General features: G+C 37.2%; 1 protein-coding gene across 3 annotated transcripts in view; it reads right to left on the bottom strand.

Moving 5' to 3' along the window:
- Positions 1-1661: 1661 nt before the first annotated feature.
- The window catches only part of LOC134852161 (ephrin type-A receptor 2-like), a 33946-nt gene continuing 13678 nt past the window's right edge, over positions 1662-21929 (bottom strand). For 2 of the 3 annotated variants that reach the window (XM_063868469.1, XM_063868471.1), the window contains exons 3-16: positions 20920-21035; positions 18367-18565; positions 17909-18082; positions 17449-17656; positions 16717-17199; positions 10328-10510; positions 8361-8444; positions 7853-8128; positions 5716-5916; positions 5235-5510; positions 4673-4929; positions 3861-3977; positions 2627-2979; positions 1662-2174 (exon numbers count right to left, since the gene is read on the bottom strand). In XM_063868469.1, the coding sequence (XP_063724539.1) occupies positions 1799-2174; positions 2627-2979; positions 3861-3977; positions 4673-4929; positions 5235-5510; positions 5716-5916; positions 7853-8128; positions 8361-8444; positions 10328-10510; positions 16717-17199; positions 17449-17656; positions 17909-18082; positions 18367-18565; positions 20920-21035 (3303 nt within the window). In that variant the 3' untranslated portion in view covers positions 1662-1798. The remainder of the gene's footprint in view (positions 2175-2626; positions 2980-3860; positions 3978-4672; positions 4930-5234; positions 5511-5715; positions 5917-7852; positions 8129-8360; positions 8445-10327; positions 10511-16716; positions 17200-17448; positions 17657-17908; positions 18083-18366; positions 18566-20919; positions 21036-21929) is intronic. The other variant, XM_063868470.1, reaches the window with a different exon arrangement.

Raw genomic sequence — 21929 nt, 5'->3', positions numbered from 1 at the left:
AAAATTTACATAAGCAAAATAACTTTTATTAATCGAAGACTTTGTTTTTCATTTTTCAAAATTTTATGTGAAAAATTTTTTGGTAAAGGTTATCGGGTCAGCTGATATTATGCTAGATTAAAATTGCGGAAATAATATTTAGAGGTCATCCTAAAATCCAACTGAGAATTTTTTTTGGAATTCAAGGCACAATTAAATCTAATAAGGTATCACAATACCACACATTGTTTGAGGCAATTTAAATCGATAGAATAAGCATCCTACGCTATAGTTTCTTCCCACTCTAGAAGAGTCGTTGGAGAAAAACTCATCTTGCGTAATTAATGAAATCATTTTCTCCGATTATGAATTAAATTTAACCAACGAGAGGAACTGTTTTCTAACGCTCAATAAAATTTGCAAGAAAACGACAAATATTTCGGAAAAATTGTTAACTTAATGTGAAAAATTCGACTAATTTCAAATATTGTGATACTACATTCCAAGAAAAAAAAAGAATTGATAACGACCGATCTTCAGAAGCATATTTAAAAAATAAAAAAGGAGCGAGGCTGTGCTTCGTGAACACTTGCGAAAAAACGACAAAAAACTAGCTCCACAAAGCAATAGATAAGCCTTAAAAAAATTGCTGTGACGGAATCAATCAGACGACCAGAAGATTTGTAGTCCTCTGTCCTCGCATATGCGCTGCGAGCCCTTGATAATTTGCTAACACTAGCCACAAACAAAGTAGCTACATGTGCAAATAAATAGCTAGAAAGTTTCTGAAATCGAGGTTCTCTGATTTTACTGTTGTTCGAAACAAATAGCTTTTTTCGGTTCATTTGATAAAAGAAAAATACAAACTGTTTTACCTTATTATTAATCGAATGTCAAATCACATGCTGTAAAAAATTCGTGACAATGAAGGTTCCTCAAAAAATGCATCAATATTTGCGCCTTAGGTTGAAAAATTAAAGAATCGTGCTATCACACTAATCTCGAAAAAGCTGGCTAGTGTAATAAAGCACAACTCAGTATTCTTATTGTTTCGTTCCAATTGATCGAGATAATGTGTAATTAGATGCGAAATATACCATTTGTAATTAACATTGTTTGTGCGAGGAAGCTTTAAAAAATGAACATTGAAAATCCAATTTTTACACAGAGGCGAAGTTGCACTTCGCATACACAAGCAAAAATATGAAAGATAACGCTACTGGGAAAAACTGAATGATCAAAACTTTGAGTCTTCAAAATTTCATAAGTGACGCACGCCAATTATTGGCTTTACTTACTAGCTGGATCAAAATGAACACATTTTATCGCAACAATTGCATCGCAACAATATTTGCGACTTAGGTTGGGAAAAAAAAGAAAGTTCATACTATAACACAAGCTATGCTTGTGTAAACATCGTCTTTTTCGTAAATCATTGTTAAGTTTTAAACTTAGGCTTACTTCAAAACCCATAGAGGAAAAATCGGGCCTTTCCTTGATTCCAGCAGTCTTGTTTATTTTTGCGTCCATCCAGGAACGTATCTATTTTTTGAAGAAAAAAAAAATCATTTTACATTTCCGTGGGCGAAACATGCTGACACTTCGCTCATGTATCCAATCAATTATTTCGCCGGGTACGATCCATTTTGGCGAGATGACGGTATGAAAATAATTACGTTCAGTTTTATTGCACTTTTACTGTACAGTAGATACGATTATTTCATAAAAATTCTAATTTTACATTTCGTTGCTACACCCAACATTATTCAATTCTATAACTACTTCTCATGTGGAATAATTTATTATCCTTTTACTTTATCTACAACACACTGACTGCTGGGTTTAACCTCATGGCCACTTTGACAGTATTTTGACCACTTCCAGTGTCACTTTCAATGTCATGTTGTTGTTGATTTTGTTGATGCTGTTGTTGTTGTTGACTGACACTGGCAAGGTACTTGATGAGACGTCTTCGGTGTCGACCACTATGCAAACCAATTTTCTTCAATCCAGTGTGATCAACTCTGGCTTGTAAAAGTTGAGCCAACAGGTGTAGTCCGTGCTGTCGGAAGCATCCAGAGTACTGGGACAGTTGGAGTTGAGCAAGACACTGGTCTACAGTCCAGCCCCAGCCCCACCCCAGGGGTTCATTGGATCCATTTGTGGGGGGGAGAGGGAAGTAGTTGGCACTGCTGCTGAAAAACAATCTATTTGATTCGAACCTTAAGTTTACAGATGAATAAGCTTTAAAGGGCTCTTACTTTGCTACTTCATTGAAGTTCTTGTCAAATTTATTACGTTCAGCTTTGCTTTACAGTTGCAATGCAGTGGAAAAAACCACGGTAACTGTGTATGGAACATGGATCCGACTGTTAAACGTTGCTCGCGAAACTAGTGCAAGTTAAGGATATTATTAAAAAGACTATGTTTTGGTCAAATTTTCTGCGCCGCAGGCAAAATTTAGCGTCCCCCCCCCCCCAATCCTCCCCTGAGTGCACTAGTTGAAACTTACCCCCCCCCCCCCTAAATCCTCCCCTGAGTGCACTAGTTGAAACTTAGAAAGCTGACCAATGCTTTTCTCGTCGCAAGTATCTAAAATCTTTCGTTTCTGTTTTCCTATTGAAGCTATATTCTGAAGAGAACTGACCTGATTGTTGCAGCTGTGTTGACTTGCTGAGCCAAAGAGTCCCTCTGTTTTACCAAATGGCACAAACTCTGGCTTAAAAACGCAAAACTAGGTCTCTGATGGGGTTGCGGTTGCCAGCACTGCAGCATAAGCGAATACAGAGCCAGGGGACATGGCGTATGTGTAACTGGGAGTGGTTGGCCACAGAGGACTGCTCGCTGGATCTGTTCAGGGTAAAGGTCAGCCCAGGGTCTGTCGCCTCTGGACACCACTTCCCACATTAGGACTCCAAAGGACCAAACATCACTGCAGGGAGAAAACTTGCCGCAGTCTAGGACTTCCGGTCCGAACCAAGGCAACATTTCAAGCCATAGCTGAAACACAAGCATCAAATATTATTTTTCAGCTTTGAAGTTGAGCACAAGTTATCGTTTCAATCCTTACAGAGCTCTACTTAGAACAGACAAGACAACGCTTTTTGTAGCTTGCATCATAATTGTAAACCGTTTCAGACTAAATGTTTTTCATCAAATTTTGAGAAAATAGAATGTAACATGTTGGGCATCATAAAAAAGAACCTATCGATAGAGAGGCAGAGAAGCCAAAACTACATGGCAAGGTAGAACATTTGTGGTCCAGATTCTGGCTCAGTGAGACAATCAAGAGCTTTTATACAACTACAACTACGCTTACATAAATACACAACTACGATTTTAACACTCAATTATTATATTAACAAACAATCAGTTGGATTATAAACATCAACAACGCCGTGTCACACCTTTAGTCAAATGAGCCCATTAAAGCTATTTGGATGAGCCTGTGTTTGAAGTAGCATCAAAAAATGTTCTTGTTCTCAAGTGTTCAAATAAGCTAATAACTTGCAACTGGTACAATGAGCCGTTCTGCCATGTATTTATTACTTAGCACAAGAAGGACATCTGAAGATCATTCAAATGATAATAATCCACTCGCACATTTTTGATATTAGTCGAGAGCTTTTAAATGAGGCGACAAACGATAATCAACCTCGGAATTCTTTCTTGTTATTCAGCCTCGCATATTTTTAGTAATTTTATAAAGTCTTTTATGCCAAGCATCGGCGGAAGATTGGAAAACCAAGTAGAATGTAAATTTCGCCTCCAAGATTTACTGAAGCTCATCAACGATTAGCAGAAAAAAAGTCTGCAAAGACCAGAAGCGAAAATAAGATCATTTGATTCAGATCCAATTTCTATTTCATGAACTCAATTACCTCTTTGGTTTCGATGGTAGCATCTAGCAGCTCCTCGTCCAGCAGAGCTCGGTGGTCGAATCCAGCAATCTTGGGTGACCCTTCCTCCGTCAGATACACGTTGCGACTGCGCAGAACCTAACACAAAAAAGATATTGCAAGTCTTATTATAAACAGAACCGGAACTGCACTTTGCCAACACACGCGAACAAAAACGGCCGAAATAACTTCTAAAAACAGACAGAAAAGAAAAAGCAATAAAGTACAGAAATCCAGAAAATCAGCCTCGAAGTAAAATCAACAAGTATAGCCGACTCACAATTCAAGGATACGAAACAAATCAAAGAGACCAAGAGTAGCCCATTGATGTGCAATAGCGCAGATTGTTCCAACCAAAGTTATCGAAGAAAAAATCAATAATACAGAAAAAAAATTGGAAACCAATTTTTTTTTTCATTTTTTAGTCAAAAAATTGCTTTTATCTTTCTTATAGAAAGCACGGTTGAACACAGAGGCAAAACAGAGCTTCGCATCAGTTGCGAAACAACATAAACATAAAAACAACGTCGAAAAAATGAAAGAAGTTCAAAAAACACGGTCTACCAAAATTTTGAAAATTTTCTTATGTCTCGATATGAGTTCAGCCAAGGCAAACATGCCCAGCAAAACATTTGAATACGATTTATGCAATGAAACAAAACTTACGAATCGAAAAGAAGGCAGACAGAAAAAATTAATTTAGTAAAAGTTTTAATTCCCCCCTGAAACTACAATGAACAAGTTGCAACTTAAATGAAAAAAATTAACGAACATTTATCTTTAAGAAAGGTCACCTTGTGTGTATATCCCAGTTCAGCCAGATACTGCATGCCAGCTGCCACTCCTCTCATCACGTGCACTTCTGGCGAACACCTGGCGGAAGTCAGAGTGGACATCTGCTGTTGCTGTTCCGCGAGCGAGGAACGAGAAAGGGTGCCTGCACTGCCAGCATTGAATCGGCTGTTCTTCTGCTGTTGCCACAGAGTGTTGTTGCGAAGGGCCCATTCCAGAGTTGTCTCTACATGCTCGTACACTGCTACTTCTGGGAAGTCTGAAACAGCATTTTCTAATTTCGTAAAATTTATATTCAAACTTTTTCGGAAAACAGGTGTTTCCAATATCGGAAAACAGTTGTTTCCAATATTTTGAAGGTGTACCGCAAAACATTCTAATCAAAATCTTAATCATCTTCATATCAATTTTAAGATGCTTCAATTTTCGCGATGTCAGAGGACATTCGACTTCATAAGACTTCCATTAAAAGCGGTTCCAAAACGTTCGTCCGGCTAAAGCAATTAGATTCTATAAAAGATTTTTGATCAATTGAGACCTTTGAACAACATTAACATGACTAACCGTTTCTAACTATGCCGTAGAGCTTGAGAACATTGCAGTCATATGACAACTGAGCCGCTATCGACACTTCATTGAGCAGAGTCCGTCTATCCACGTACAACTCCTCGGCGCACATGCCACCCTTGACCTTTTCTCCCCTCTCTAGGTCACCTCTCTGAGCGTGGAGGGTTCCTTGCAGGTAGGAGTAGGATCCTCGTTTGATCAGAACTTGCACTTGGACAGTTTCTGCGTCAGCTCCTCGTTGTAGCAGAGATCCCTTGAGGAAGCCAAACGAACCTGAACAAACGCAAACACTTTTTAAACCCAAATTTTGAAGTTGTCTTAAAAATCTCTTTTTTCGTCATTAGATAAATTCGCGGAAAAACTAAGAGCTTAAGGACCAAAAAATTAAAAATTAGGATCTATTTCTCATTTTAAGTTGCGACATGGAAAAGTAAACTTCCCAAGCAAACGATAAAAAGACGATGAAATTTAGTCGTACCATTTAATTCGCACGCAGAGTAGTCCGACTGTGTTGGAATTGTGAGTGCTTCCTCTCGCAGTTGTCTCACCCCACACTCGGCCAGCAACTGTTCCGCACATCCTGGGTCAGCCTGGGTGGGGTCCACGAAACAGCCCCCTACCGGTTCACTCTGCTGTTGTATATCTCCACTACCTGTTCCAGACATGGACATCTTGCTGTCTGGAACACACCAAAAACATTCAGTCATAACTAATTTTAAAAAATCGACTCCACATCAGTTGGCACTCAATGTTGTATGCGGCAGTGAAAAAACAATTCAAAAAACTGCTTGTGAAAAAAGCAGTATTGAAAAATTTTGAATTTTTGCTGAAATTTTTCTTTATCAGCATTACATTTTTCCGTGTCAATAATTTTCGCTTTTTTACAGTTCGATGAAAATTGAGCATTTTGTCATAATTTCATGAAGGAAAAATTCACAGCCAGGGACAAATAATTAACGCAAGGCTTATTCTTTTTCATAATATTCGAATCCCTATGGCCATACATTTTTTTAAAATCAGGACAAAATCTCTTTTCACATTGACAGTGACAGCCAGAGAACCTCAAAAAAAACGTATCGGCTCAGTAGCTTCTCTTTTCATTGATATTCTTTTCTCTTCATTAAGAACATATTGACTATTCAACTGGCACTAGGATGACCTTGCCTCACTGCTTATCAGTAGCTGTACCTTCTGCTCATATGTTTATAAATCATCCCTTTTGTATTGTGAAGCTACTTCTTCCAATTAGGCCCAAAATGTCTGTGCATCTGACATAGATGTCACTTACACGCTGCTCGTAACAAATGTCAATTTCTGCCTCAACAAATGTCTTTAAAATCGTTAATACTCAGAAAACCAAATATGTAAAACCATCATCATTAATCACTTTTTAAAAAATTCGATATTTTATTGCTCTTTAAGTTGTGATCAAATTTCAAAAACCCAACTTTTTTAATCCAAAATCATTTGTTTATTTGGGATGCTTAAAGTGAAAAAAATCGACTGCCGTGAGTCTAAAAAACACATTATCATGGCCAAACACGGCACGGCATAGTTATAATCAAGCAACTACTAATCACTGTAGTGCTTTACCAACAAAGCAAACACTTCTCTAAACTATACCAATTACTTGAGACCAAACGGCCGCCATTAAAATAGCCACCGAAATGAGCCTCTCAAATACACTAGTGTTACGGGCAATCAATGTTTACTGGGTTACGCCGTTCAAAATCAGAAGAGCACTTTTAGAATTTGCGGCACATTTGGTGAGAAGTAATAAAACGACACACAATAAAATGAGGACAGTTGCTCATTTCAACCAGTGGAATTTGACTAATTTATAACTATCAGTTTATTGCAAGTCGTTATCTCAGACCTCCTGGGTATTTTCAGATTGCCTTCAGTTCTGATTGGTTATTTTGTTCCTAGGTCCGGAGTGGCTTTCAAAAGAACAGTCAAAAGCATTCAGTGGAACAAAAACGGATATCAGACCGTAAAATGAGAGACGCCGTTTTGTCTAGGGCAATTGCGCCTTATAGGTAAAAAAAGTGAGAAAAAAATCAAAGGAGCAAAAAGCCCTTAAGATATCTAGCCTGTCCTGATTTAATCAGTGGGTTTTATTCATTTACGAATTATTTTTACGATGCAAGTGGCGAATTTTAGGGATTTCACTTAGATATTTAGCCGACATTTCCTGGTCGACATTTGTAAAAATGCTTTTCATCAGTAATCACTTGTAAACTTTGAGCCAGGGTTTCACAATTCACAAGTCAAAATTGAAGTTCAAAAAATAGCGTGTTTTTCAAACACTTTTGAGCCTTAACATCTCACAATACCGTTCTTTTCCACTTTCATCAAAGTTCAAAATTTGATTTACAGAGATTTGCATTTGAAACATGCCGTTATGGCTGAATGCGTAATTTTTCGGTGCAAGGTACAACGAACAAATGTCTTCGGAATGGGTAATTTGTTCACCATGCAAAATTCATTATATTATCACTACGGGTTGAGTTGTGCCAAAATGATTATCAAATAAATGGGGGGGGGGGGGGGTTCGAAAAAGGCTCAAAACTAAATAAACTCAGGAACCGTGAAATATACAAGTGTTCACTCACAAAAATTATTAGTGCTGAATGGCGACACCGAAAAGTCATTCGGGTTGCCCATTTTCAAAGTGGCATTTAGTAGATCCAGATCTTTGTCTTTCGTCATATAGGGGTACTGTTGCTGTTGGTACATATACTGGCTGTGATGGTGGGTGTGGGTAGTTTTTCGGTAGCAGCAGACGGCCGCTAGACAGGCTACGACCAGGATGAGGATGACTGTTAAGACCACGCCTACTGTGAACACTAGTCGTTTGTATTCTTCCTCGCGACGAGTGGAAGGACCGCCTGAAAACCACATTTTTCAAAACTAATCTTGAACAGCTGCTACACAAAAATTATGGAAAACTGCAAAAATTAAATCATAAGTCTTCTAAATGTTGTCTTCTGCAAGTTTTGACAGCCTATTATTTGGTCGAAATGGAAAATTGATCAACAGCATTACAGCAATGAGATATCTTTTTCCAAACTATTTTTGAAATGTGCTTAGCTGCACACAGTAGGAGTTGATTATATTTACCTTGGCTCTCCAGTTGAACGGTTCTACTGGGGTGAGATCCATCGCTGAATGATACTCTGAACTCATGAAGGCCCTTCTCAAGTCCTAAAACGCCAAACAAGACATAGTCATCATTCAATGCAACGTAATTTGAGTTCTCGGCAAAAACATTATAATTTAATTTATGTGAGCAATTTGTAACTTTTCTTTTCAAGGCTTTCTGTCAATTTGATATCAGAAAAGAAAAACTGCCGTATTTCTCAATACAATTAGAGGATATCATGAACTTGATCATCATATTGCAATCATTGGGTTTTCAAGTAGGCACTTCTATCGCAGCAAGTGGCCACTTCTTTCACAAAGGTCAATTAAGGACTATTAGCTCAAATCAATTCAGACGCTGTCCGAAACACTGTTGCTCATTATTAGCTATCCAATGTGCATAATAGTAGCATGATCGATGGCAGTTGGTTCTCTATTGATTTCAGGGAGGGACTAAAGAGAAAATGGGGGAAGGGGATTGATGTTATCCAGAGGGTATTATCAGCCGCCTAATTGTCACTAAATTAGACGGAGAAACCGGAGAACAAATACCTAGCCAGTATCCCAATCTATATTCGCAATCACATAGGTAGCATTTCAAAATCCATATCAGAACAAAATTCCCGGCTGATAAAAGGGGCGGGAAAGAGCCTATTATTATTAATCTATTGGGTATAAAATATTACATTAGTACAAATGGGGACTAAAGTATGGACACTTATTTGATAATCTTCGCTCAGAACAGCAAATTTTTTTAGCCATTTACAGTAGCATCGTTGAAAAAAAAAGATTTTTTTCTCCGGTGATGAGACTACAGGGGAAAATGTGCAACCAATTTTTAGTACCGTCAGGGTTATTGTATTTTGAAGAATCCAACTTTACATGAATGAAAAACGTGAATGCTTAAAAGAATCAACCGCTTTAAGCATTCATTTTTGAAATTTTCTGCGCAATTGGTCAAGCAAAATAGACAATCATAAAGTATTTAATCCAAAACATGACAGTTATTGACTACTTAGTGATAGCCAGTGATTCTCAAGTTCTTTGACTGCGGGATGAAATAAAGAAGAAACCATGTTTTCATAGACGCGCGGTTTGAACTTTACGTCAACTTCAGATTTCTGAGCAATTTGTCACATTTATCTTCGATTATTAAGAGAGGCCATCCAATTAAGCTTCTGAGCCGAACCGAACATTCTAAAACTGTTCCATTCAGAGATTATAAAAGAAGAGTCATGCATAGCTGGTACCAGATGAAATGGCAAATTTGCAAACAAACAGATGATGATGATGATGATGATGAGCTCACAAGTACGAGTTTTGTACGTACTTGTAAACAAAAAAACTACAGCAGCAAAGTATTGTAAACACATTGCTCACGCAATAGAAGAATAATAAGAAAAAATAATCTGATGAAAGTTTGAAAATTCCTTAATTATTAAACAAACAAACAAGTCTCAAGTTATTAAAATGTACATCAAGTTGGAGCCAGTTAAAATTTAAGAGTTACATTCAGTTTATTTGGTTTTACATATTTACTACAAACGGCAAAATACTTCGTCAGGTTCTCTCATTAATCCCGAATGAACCCTCTCAAAACATGCATGGAGTTTCAAACAATCGATAACATTTCCAAAAAAAAAAGAGAAAATAAATGTCTTTATGAAATTTGAAAATCTTCATATAATTTAAGGAAGAGTTTTCGCTATTCTCTAGCAAGCAAAAAAACGTCGAAAAGGAAATGTGAAAAAGAAACTTCAAAATTGAATAAAATACAAAAATAGGCCTGGCTTAAAACTTTGAAAGCAAATCACATTGGAACAACTGAGCTCAAGATTCAAGATTAATAACAACCGCATTTTAGAAAGTAATACTGCCGTGCATAAATGCTGCAAAAAATGTCCAGCCAATGTATTGAATATAAACGAATATAACGGGTTCTTTACCTTTGAACATGAACTTGGTGTCTGTGGTGTACACGTAGTTTGGCTGACCCCTGTGTACTCTCAGAACCCTATACTCGGGCGAATTTGAAGAAGAGGGGTCATCAGGCTGGAGTGTGGGGGGCTGCCACTTGAGCACCACTCCGCCCCCACCCACTATTCCACTGTGTGTGATCTCGATCTGGGCTGAAACGGACAAACCATCACATTACTACCGAGACTCGACTCATCCTCGATAAAATTGAACTGCAATAATTCCATTTCAAGCTATTCAATTGTACTGAAATATTTAGTTAGCATTTTCCTTTGCCCTATCCGATTATGGTGGAGGGAGGCAGGGTCCAAGTAAATATTACAAATTATGGCTCTTTTTCCTTTTCCCCCCACCTCATTCAAACATGAACTTTATGGTCTAACGAGTAGTTTTACAAGGTTGATTATGAAGACCAAATATGTTTGTCATGGCCTAATCAGTCTGCATGTCAATTTTCATGACAATCGGACAAAGTGAACAGTAACTTCAAATATAAAATTTTGCAGGTGGGGGGGAAAAGGAAAAAGAGCCCTCATTATGTACGAGGGGACTTGTTCATTGTCAAGGGATATCTTCGCATCTTTTCCCAATTTGACGTTTTTTTTTCCTCCTCCCCCACCTCAAATTGAAATGACATCAATTTTATGGTCTAACCCAGATTTTACAAGGCTCAGTAAGACGACTAATGTGAACAAAAAATTACCAAAAAATTCGCAGGCGGGGGGGGGGGGGCGGAGGAAAAAGAGTTCCATTTTTACCCACATTAAAACTTCGAAAAACTATTTTAACGATGCCATTATAATGAAAGTTGGCATGGTAAACAAACTGACAGTTGCGAACATATTTGATTTCCGTACCTTACATTGTAGCATCACGCATCTAGCCATAAATAATAACAGGTAAAAACAACTTTGAAAATAGAAATTTGGGGCTCTTTTCCAGTTCCCCCTCTTAGATTTATTGATTTATTTAAAAAATTATCATGTTATAAATTGCATCAAAACGTGTCAGCGTGAACAGGTGAACGAAATTCTACAACATTTCTAACATATAAATTGCCGTGTGAACAATTTTTGTACAGCTTTGTTTTGTAATTTTACGAGGGGGGCGGGAAACTGGAAAAGAGCCAAATTTGGAAATGTAAAATAGCCAAATCTTCATAAACATAGCTTGTTAGAAGAACAAATCTCCACGCACGTGGAAAAGTACTTTGACAAAGATGGATATAAATTCCTTCGACTCGGTTTAAATTTAAAAAAGAACCTTCCAATTACAGGTGAGTATAGCACAAGTGGTAGAGTGAGGAACCATGAGACCATTGATCCTTGGTTCGATTCCGACTCGGTCGGATAAAAGGTTGAGTTGAAATGAGACACAGATACCTTGAGACCCTTGGTTCGATTCTGACTTGGTCGGATGAAAGGTTGAGTTGAATAAGCCAGATCAAAAGCTCGAACCCACACTTTTTCACAATCTGAGCTATCTATGTTTTTGATGTGACTGCATTTGTGGAATTTAAAAAACATTTGCTTTTAATACATGACTACATAAAGTGAAATTGAAGAGGGGGATGAAATCATCAACATCAATTTTTTTGGCATTTTTGGCTGACTAAAAGTCAATTTTCTAGATATCAAAATATTCGTGCTCCCGCAAACAATTCTTGCTTCAATTTATTCTGTAGCCAGGGACATTCTGAATCGAGCTAATAAACAGAGAGATCAAACAATGTCAGTGCAGATGCTTAGTCAGTCTCCTGGGCAGCTAATCTCCTCCGTCCGAGCTCAGATTATCCCCTTCTGTGTTTATTGGAAACTTCACAAAAGACAAATACAGAATCGAAAAACAAGAAAAGCTAATCTCTCCACTAGTGGAACAATGTTGGACTTGTTTACTCTGACTTAATATCCGGCATCTTACCCAAATACTGTACAATTTTGACTTTTAACTCCGGAAAAACAATGAAGAAAAACAAGAAGGAACTTACTTTTCTGCCGCCTCCAACTTTTTATGGTGATAACTCTTGTTCATGTGGTCTAATTGTCAAAAATTTTGGCTTGAGAAAAAAATTACACAATTACAAGAAAACTTTGTCGTCATTTACATCCTCGTAAAATCAATAAATACTCAGTAAAACAAGGATAGCCGGTTACTGTGCAGGTGGCACAAAATGTTCCGACCACAGTCTTAAAAAAATACAGCTAAGTTTTTTCAAATTATTGTTGCTTTTTTTCAGCTTGGTGTGATAATAGGAGCTGAAAAAAACTGAAGATTAGGTTTATTCGACAGTCAAATAAAAAGCAACGTGAATAACAATTTTTTAAGAAAAGTTACTTGAAAAATGAAAAAAAAATCTTTTTTTTTTAAATTTTTTTTTGCAATTTTTGAAAATTTTGATTCCAAAAAGGCGCTTAAATAATCAAAGCTAACAAACGTTACTCAAGTAAAAATTGATTTTTACGTTTTAAATTAAGCTGTTGTAAGCTTTTAAGCAGTTATAATAAGACGAAATAATACGAAAAATCAAAAACTTTAAATCGATTTTTCTCGACACGGGAAAAATTGAAACTTTTAAACGTGTTTCGAATCACGACTGTAAGGGCTTTAATATGATATATCACTCAATTCAGTCCGATGATTATTTGTGGTACCTGATTTTGCGTGGAAAACAAAAAGAAAAAACTATAACAAACCCGAATACGAGTTCCTTCCCATTTTCAAATAGTTTATTGAGATAAGAACAGCTGTTCAGATACCTGACTTAGCGTTTTCATCGCTTTCCAATGAACGAAAGTATCGAAAACGTTGATGCCGATTACAGTATATTGCCGGGCTTCAAATTTTTTTGTTTCAGGTTCTCTTTATTTTTTATTTGGGCAGAATTGAATAAATGTTTTCGACCAGAATCGAATCAATGTGCTCTACATGCCCCGATAGCTCAATGGCGGATTTAAAATTTTTTTCGAGGTTGAGGGTTGGCTTTTCCACATTTGATTTTGGGAGCAAAACTCAATTCAGACCCAGTTGTGCCAGAATTTTCTGCACCTTACCTTTTTGTGCCCTTTTTGCGATGTTTCGGGAAAAAATATCGTTTTAGTGAATATTATAGAACATCAAGTGAAGAACTAAAGGACTAGTTGATCATTAAAAAAAAAGAGATCTAAAATAAAAACCAAGTGAGATCTATAGAACCAGTGGTACCTTCGAAGTTCGGCTGGTCAATGGGCCTGCACGTGAGACAACAAAATCTCTGTCATTGACTTATTAGGAAGCTTCGTGCGGTGAAACAGTACGGGGGCTACTTTCAGTTGCGAAAAAATACTTTCAGACAAATGCGAACCAATAGAATTTCACGTGTTTTTTTACTAATCAGAACTTTCTAGCTGAAATTGAAAATTATTGTTGCGAACCGTTATAACATATAAGCGCAGACTAATTAGGACAGATTACGTTGAGAGATTGTTGCGGGTTGTTAAAATATTGGATTTGGTTAAAAAAAATAGTAAATAACTTCAGTTATTTTGTGTTATTTTTCTGCTTTGTTCAGTTGTGTTCAGTGAAGCAGTCTTGTGGTCTCACAAGTGCAGATTGAGGGACACTTTGCCAAATGCAGTACCAATCCAAACAATATGAACGAGAGTTTGATCAGCAGTATATACTACTAGTAATAGACCAATAGAACAAACACGAACAGATTATGCAAGGACTTCGCAGACAGAAATAAAATCTCGAAAACGTATAAAAACATTCTCAAGAAACTCATAAAAAACACAGATGCCTAAAACTTCGTATGACTAGGAGCTGAAAGTAAACTTGAAACTCTTTCAATATATTGCGACATCAGTCAGCTTATTTTTCTGGCACGTCTTCTAACCGCCTTTACTCTTTGTCTGTTGACAATTTCAGTTCTAAATTTATCCATAGCAATAGTATGTTTCTGTGTGTGTATTAAATGACTGACAGCAGCCTATCTATTCAGCACTAAGTAGCTTCACTTTCAACTGTCCATTTTTGTTTAATAGTCACATCACCATCAGCTCTGTTTGTTGGCCAGTTGCATCAACCAATAGATATCACTGCTAACTGTGACAGTCAAATAAACTACAAACACTCAAAATTCGGTTACATTGGGATCCCAAATATTCAAAATTGGAACCTTCTAAGATCAAAGAGCCCCTGTCAAGATCCTGGAACCTTCAGAAATATCATCTCAAATAGATTGTTTGAAGCAAACTAAAGTTTAAGATACAAAAACATAATTGATGGAAAGTTTTACAATGATATATTTTAAAACCTAGCCATCAAAAATCTGGCAAATCAATCAATTTAAAAATTTTTCACAAATGCGAAGCTGCAGTTCAGAAATTGTAAGTAACAGAAGCGGCAAATAGAAGCTTTAAAAATGCAAAAAAGGATCGAAATAGATCTGGATGAAAAATATGGCCAATAGATAGTTCGATGATTGATTTTTTTTTTGAAAAATGCAACTTTCCAAGAATTTCAAATAATGACAATAAAATATATGGCAATAAAGTTCTTTGAATTTCAAAACAAATTATTATCAACCATTTCTTGATAAAATTGACCAAATTTGAGAAAACTGGATCAGGAGATCAATTTTATTCCGCTGAAACTTTTTTTGAAAATAGAAATCATTCACGTATTTTCGCGCCATTCTTGCTTCCGTTAACGGAGAGCGCAATTTCCCTTCCTTCCACCAAATTAAGTTTAATTGAACAGGGTGGCCTTCAAATTGTTTTAATTTGATAATAAACGTAAACACAGAGGCGAAGCTACGCTTCAAAAAAATTAACAAGAACGACAAAAAGCAGCTCAAAAAGTAGAAATCCGCCTCGAATTACTAAAAACGCTACCTAGAAATTATGAGTCTCACGAACTAACCACTCAAGAAGGTTCGTACCAATACACTAACGCTCGCTTTGTTGGGGGTTTCCTTCCCTACCTCTACGCTACAGATCCATGATACCTTTAAGCTAAAGTGCTATTTGCAATATAATAGTCTGTGTTAATATCCTTAGCATTGGCTGTACTTAATAGCTTGTTATTGATGAAAATGGACACATTTTGTCGCAACAATATTTGCGTCGCAACAATCTTTGCCACTTAGGTTGCCTTTCAGTTACCATAGAAAAAACAACAGAATATTTATCCTCAATTTTTAATTTTAAAAAAAGATAAGGTAATGGCTTCACTGAAGCTGTATCAACCCCGAAACAGAAAATTTAAACATAAATGGTTGCCTTCTAGAATACTACAAAACACAATCTCCGCTTTTTTGGTTGAAAAAAAACTTCCAAATATTTGCTGAAACATTGTCAAAAGATGACTTGAATAGCTTCACATGTAACAGATGTAGCAATTTCGAGCCTTAACTATTTTTTCCGATTTATATTTTTGAGAGCTCTAATTCTCCTGCATTCTGATTAGTGAAAAAATCAAGTCAAACCTAGAAAAAAAATTGAACTTTTTTGTGAAAAAAAAACTTAAATTTTCGCAACAACTTTTATATGAGTCTACACAGTTTGGTTAATTTATTCTGTATCTTTTGAACCCGTTGCAAACTATTAATCTAACAAAATTTCTCAAAATGAAACGAATATACCTGTACACCAAAGTCAATTGTTTTTTAAAAATGTCAAACTAAACAAAGATCGAACTCATGTTCTGTTCAAATTTGAACAATGGTTCGAAGATAGACAAAAACGAACTATTCTCTCAGTAAATTACTGCTTGTCAATTAAAGTGGACAAAATTGGACTGTAATGAATGAATATTGTTCTTCTCTAATATGCTTCGTTTTGTTTTACTGTAAGTCCATTGATCAATTTCTGGACCTCAAAAAACAAAACTATTCGTATCGTACCAATCACAGGTGCTTCAGAGCCACTCATAGCGTGCAAGTGGTGAATAAGTTTTGTTTAATTGACTCACACGAAACAAAGCCATCCCACTGGCGTACTGTTTATTTATGAGCAGAAGAGCTCTTCTCCGGTGCTTCTTGCTAGCTCACTTAACTAATAAAACTGCTAAAAAACTACCACCATGCTATGTGGTACAAATATACCACTGCTCAAGTGTGTGTAACGCATACAAAAGGAAAGTTCAAGCGTTCAAAAAGTTTTCAAGACCTGCTGTGATAATAGTCGCAGACATTTTGAACAAAAATGCACGTTTAGGAAATTTGCGTTTCTTCACCTGGGATGGATTCGATTGAATTTATCCAAATACAACCGTGTTCTGAAAACTCATGAATGAGCACAACATATATGTTAACGCAAAACATTACTTAACATTCGTGTGTATGTCAAACATGCACGTATGTAGAGCCTCGACTTACGGTTCTCGGCTGTTTTGAAGGTGACCTGTGCAAATGACACACTGCTAGACACATGCGGAGACAGCGAATTATGGGCAGACACGTGAAACATATAGTCCGTATGAGGGTGCAAGTTAGTCACATTCACAGAGAGCCCTCGCACCTCTCCCTTGTTGTACGAGGGGGTGATCAATTTGGAAGACTGTCCTGGGTTCTGCTTGCATGTTGCACATTGCACCGAGTACCATATATCGAATCTTCCGCCGTCGTCTTCAGGACGCTGCCATGTTAATGTTACACGAGTGCCTCGTACGACTGCGGATACGTTTCGAGGGACTCCAGGAGCCCGTCCACAAGCAAGAGAATGTGGTTCATCAGGTGCCCTGTAGTAGTTGGCTTTGCAAGGACAGAACTGGGATCCAAATTGTCTAGTGTAAGAGTTGAGGGGACACGAGACGCACGGCTTGTTGCCTCTTTCCTCTTTGAAATTTCCGGGAGTACATGCTAAAATGGGAGACGCGTTAGCCAACCCAGTAGTTCTGCGAACAAGGACTAGTCAACGTTTTTTTTTTCAGTTCTCTCGGTTTTAGTGCACCACTTTCAAATAACTGCCAGTGATCCACACGATGATCATTTATGGTCAATGCACATAATAAATTAATGCAACAGCCCAAAACTATTTTGAATCCCTATAAAATTTGAATTTTTCTTGGGCTTTACTTAAAATGAAAAACGAATTTATCATACACTTACTTTGACAGCTGTGTCCAGATGGTTGGAACCCTTTGTTGCACTGGCACAGATCCAGAACTTGTTCCTTTTCGTCCCACTCTCCATCCGACTTGCAGCTGAATGTGGGGGCATATTTTCCCTCTGCTCCCCTAACGCATGTACCTGTCACTGGATGCTTAGGCACGAAGGGTGCCGCAGTCTCGTTGAACAACGCCTGTGCTCGAACTACCTACAATGAAGGAGCAAATTCATCATCAATGCAAAACAAACCCAACAATGCACGCAATATTTCAAAAATATGACAATCGAATATTTCTTAGGTCATGAGCATTAGAAAAAATTGAGAGACGAAAAAAATCATCTAATGTGTAAATTTCATATTTAACTTATCATTTCATAATAACCTTACGGAAAAAATGAACTATTCACTCAATGATTTTCCTAGTCCAATAGAGCCTAATATATCGCAATTATAACTAACCTGTGGACATCTTCTGTAAGAGGCAGAGAAGTCGTGTATCTCCGCACAGCTACCTGAGTCCTCAACCACAACCCTCGCAAACTCTGAGTGCTCGGATAAAAATGAGAACCGAGATAGGTCCACTTGGCTCTCGAATTTGGTCACAGTGTCTCCTCTGGTCACCACGGAACCGATCTATAATAACGAAGTATATTTGGATTGGACTTCAGGATACAGAGACGCACAAAACATAAGAACTGTTGCTTTTTACCATAAAAGTTTCCCCAACAAATTCCCAAGCCAAAAGATGAAGCTAAAAAAAATTGCAGCATTTGGTGATTTGATTAGATCATCCGACTCCTTTTAAAGTAAATATCCATTACAATAATTACTTCACACTGTTATTTGCCTGCTAATTAATTTTTTTCCTAAAGTGATGTTCACAAAATTGATGCTTGATGTATTTTGATTTTTCCTACCTTTGTCTTTGTGTCTTCCAGTTGGTGATAGTTGAATGATGCTGCTGAAGAACCTGTAGTTCCATCCTCCTTTACTGCGGCTTTTGACTCATCGTCTCCCCAGATCCCTTTTTCTACTGGTATTAGATGTATGTCCAGGTGCTCTGTGCATTTTCTCCCATACTGCGCACGGAGATCCTCGCATGGTGTAATTTTGTACCTGGTTAAAAAGACATGGTTCTATGTGAGTTTTTGATCCTTTTTTTTAGAAAACTGAGAATTCAACGAAACAGTTCTTAGAAATCACATATTAGAAAATATATTACAGAACTGGCCAACAATGAACGGAATATCTATGACTCAAATATCCATTCCGGTCCGCGGCATTTACTAATAACGTGCTAAATATTCCACATCGCAATTGGCGATCCTAGTTAGAATTAAGCGGCATCCTGGCTATATTCTTTGACCTTCATGAAAACAAAGATACGTAAATTAGTTCATACTTCATGCTTCCATATGATCAAAAACTACTTGTGAATTTGTTCTCTCCTTTGGTGACCACGGGTCTCCAGAATACCGATCGTCATTAGGGGGAACCCCAGCTAGGATTAGAGGCAATAGCCTTGCTAACATGTTAAACACTTGGGATCTTTTCTATTCTCCCAGCTAGATTTTTGCATTCATTTTCACCCGGGTTTTGACGAGTTAGAACTGTAAAATGCGTGATCTTTTGATGAAAAGTTTGAACAGCATACATGTTCAGAGTATTGCATATTTTCATCTCGCCAAAGTGTCTTAATTTGAAATTATGTTTCTTATATTTTCTAACTTCACCTCAAAATTGAATAGGAGTGAAAAATAGCAAAGCTGCAATACCTTGTAGCTTGTACTGCATACAAAGTGGCAACATGCTTTAAATGCTAATGCAATAAACTTTTGTCACTTTTCCAATTTGCGCAGAGGAGACTTAATTAAAGTCCTTGTCCCGTTCAATAAAACACCTTATGAATGATTTTTCCCAAGGGACGCCCCGCTAGCTAGAATCAAAGTTGACGTGGCGGCGGCGGCAGTATTGGAATTATTCCACAGTTAGAAGGGTTCCACTAGTTAATAAACACCGAGTGCAAGGATATGATATCAATTATCACTTTGCCAAGGGTGATAAAACCCGAAAAATGGCTACTATTTGATAGAAAATAATCACATAGAGGAAGCAAGAACATGCGGTTGTTGTGCAAGTAGCACAGAATGTTCCGAAGCACTGATTTTACAATAATTCTATAATCGAAAAAATAGAGGTCAGTCTCTAATCTGCTTTCCTAATCAAATTTGTCTAATTTGGTCTGAAAAACGAAACTCTCCGAACCTGCCAAAATTATGCCAAAACACATGCAAATCTATAATTCCTTTCTGTCCCTTTAGGGGGGAGGTCGAAACAATTATGTCGATAAGTGTTTACGAGATGGGAAGCCCTTTACGTAAGCTCCGAAAGACGAGCTTGAGACAACGTGCATACCCCCATTGACAATTTGTATCTATGTTAAAAATCACTTAAGAAAGTTGAAAAGCTAAAAACACTAGTCATTATGCTCAAATTTGGCAAAATTTTACCAGTATGTGGTTTAATGCCTGTCATAAAAGTAATTAAAATGTTTTTTCGACGTCATCTTGAATGTAAGATACAGATACGTCAACTTTATTAGTATAATTATTTCAGTTGATGACTTCTGTCAAAAACCAATTAATTTTTCTTCGCTCACCATTTTAGAATGTTTTACGTTTATTTCAAATTCGCCAAAATTTTAAATTCTTTCACTTTTATTGGCTTCTGTCAAAATTAGCAACCATATTTTCTTCGTTTTGCTGAATGTTTATCGGCTATTGTTGTGATCACAGCAGGCAGTCAGGTGATTCTTCTCCTATTGATAAGTCAAGATAGTACTCTACTGTGTTAAAGTGTGACTTCGTACAAATTCATCATGCAGTTCCAGAAATAATCTGAGTCTTGTTTTGGCCAACTTGACAGACACTCGCTGCAAGCGCCTCAAATCATCACGACTCAACTCACACGACTGCACAGCAGAAGTCAATCGCACAATAGATACATGCTGCGATGCTCGGAGCGAAAAGAGACCAAGAGTGTGTAAAATGAGCTCCAATGATTGCTTATCAACCAGATCTTCTTTGGTTCTGTTGGTACGACTGATTGACGTTATATATTGCCACTTTTTAGTTGCCAGTTGCTTATTGTCAGGCCAACTAATTGGCCATATTTCAAACGCAACATGAGCACAAAATTCATTGAATAAGCACATACGGTTTCACAAACTGCAGGTTCATTTTCGTGTTCAGTTCAAGTAATTCTGAAAAGTTTCTAACGATACTCGTCTATCACATCATAACAGTGTCTTTGGTTTTGCCGTTTGGTTTTTCAAATTCAGCGTAAAACTCAAACACTGATGATAAATTCTAATAAATATGGGTGCCTATCAGGATTCGAATTCCCTCCCATACAAGAATATAGCAAGAAAGCAGAAGAAAGCTATATAAGGAAAGCTTCTGTTGTCTAACCTGAGAGATATCCAGAGGGTGGTTGCTTGTAGGAGGTTAATGGTTGGGGACAGAAGGAAGTTGCGGAGGTCATCTCCGACGTCGCAGACAAGAGGCCGAGACTGATTATAGAAGAACTGAACAAAACATACGTTTTCATTTCTTATCAGACAATAGGCCAAAAACTAAATTATAAGTTAATTGTTTTGTTGTTAAATGCTAAACAATTTATAAATTTTCCTGCAAAAAAAATCATCACGACCTATAGAAGAGTCTGAACTACGTTCATCGACTCTTAAAAACAGGAAAACTATACAAAATAATATACTCTCATCCTTTTTTTCAATAACGATTCTAAAATCATTGTTTTCGGAACATTTGTGCTACTTGCATAGCAACCGGCCCACCTTGTTTCCTTACCAAAAACACCAAAAAGACAAATTTGAATTGGTCAAAACCCAAAATTAGTATCCTAAGACCGCCAGAAAGACTTCTAATTGATAATATCAACCTTAAATTCGTACTATATATCGTATGTCGAGACAGCTCATGCTATCGGGGATTGAATAACAGCTTGCGCTAGATCAATTTCCATTCTTATCATTTTCTCATTAAGTTTTCATATTGCGCTCTAAATTGATAGGTAACAAACTTGGTCTTCATTTTTAGATACCTAAAAAACGTAGTAGCGCGACTAAGTACCTGTAAAATCCTAATAGTGAGCGCGAATGAAAAATATCCAGGGACCGTTTCTTTATGGTCCACTTCGTTTGCAGTTTTTCATTTCCCCACTAAGCAACTTACTTCAGTTTAAGACGGCATGTGAAATGGGTTAATATTAAGTTGCTTTCTTTCAGTTGGGGAGCGTAGTTAGTATTAATAAATAGTAATCGGGTTAACTCCCTGTGTTGGCTAGTGCGATTTAGTAATATTGCGAGTGGGGAAACAAAGCCAGCCGGATAATCAGTCAGCAGGTCAACATAACTCCACTCGCTCAGCAGCAGGCCCAACAGAGGCGGATTAATAAAGAT

Source organism: Symsagittifera roscoffensis, chromosome 7 (assembly GCF_963678635.1).
Source record: "Symsagittifera roscoffensis chromosome 7, txSymRosc1.1, whole genome shotgun sequence".
In the NCBI taxonomy this organism is placed as follows: Eukaryota; Metazoa; Xenacoelomorpha; order Acoela; family Convolutidae; genus Symsagittifera; species Symsagittifera roscoffensis.
Note: the sequence above shows the minus strand (reverse complement) of the source record. Positions and strands in the feature narration are given on the sequence as shown.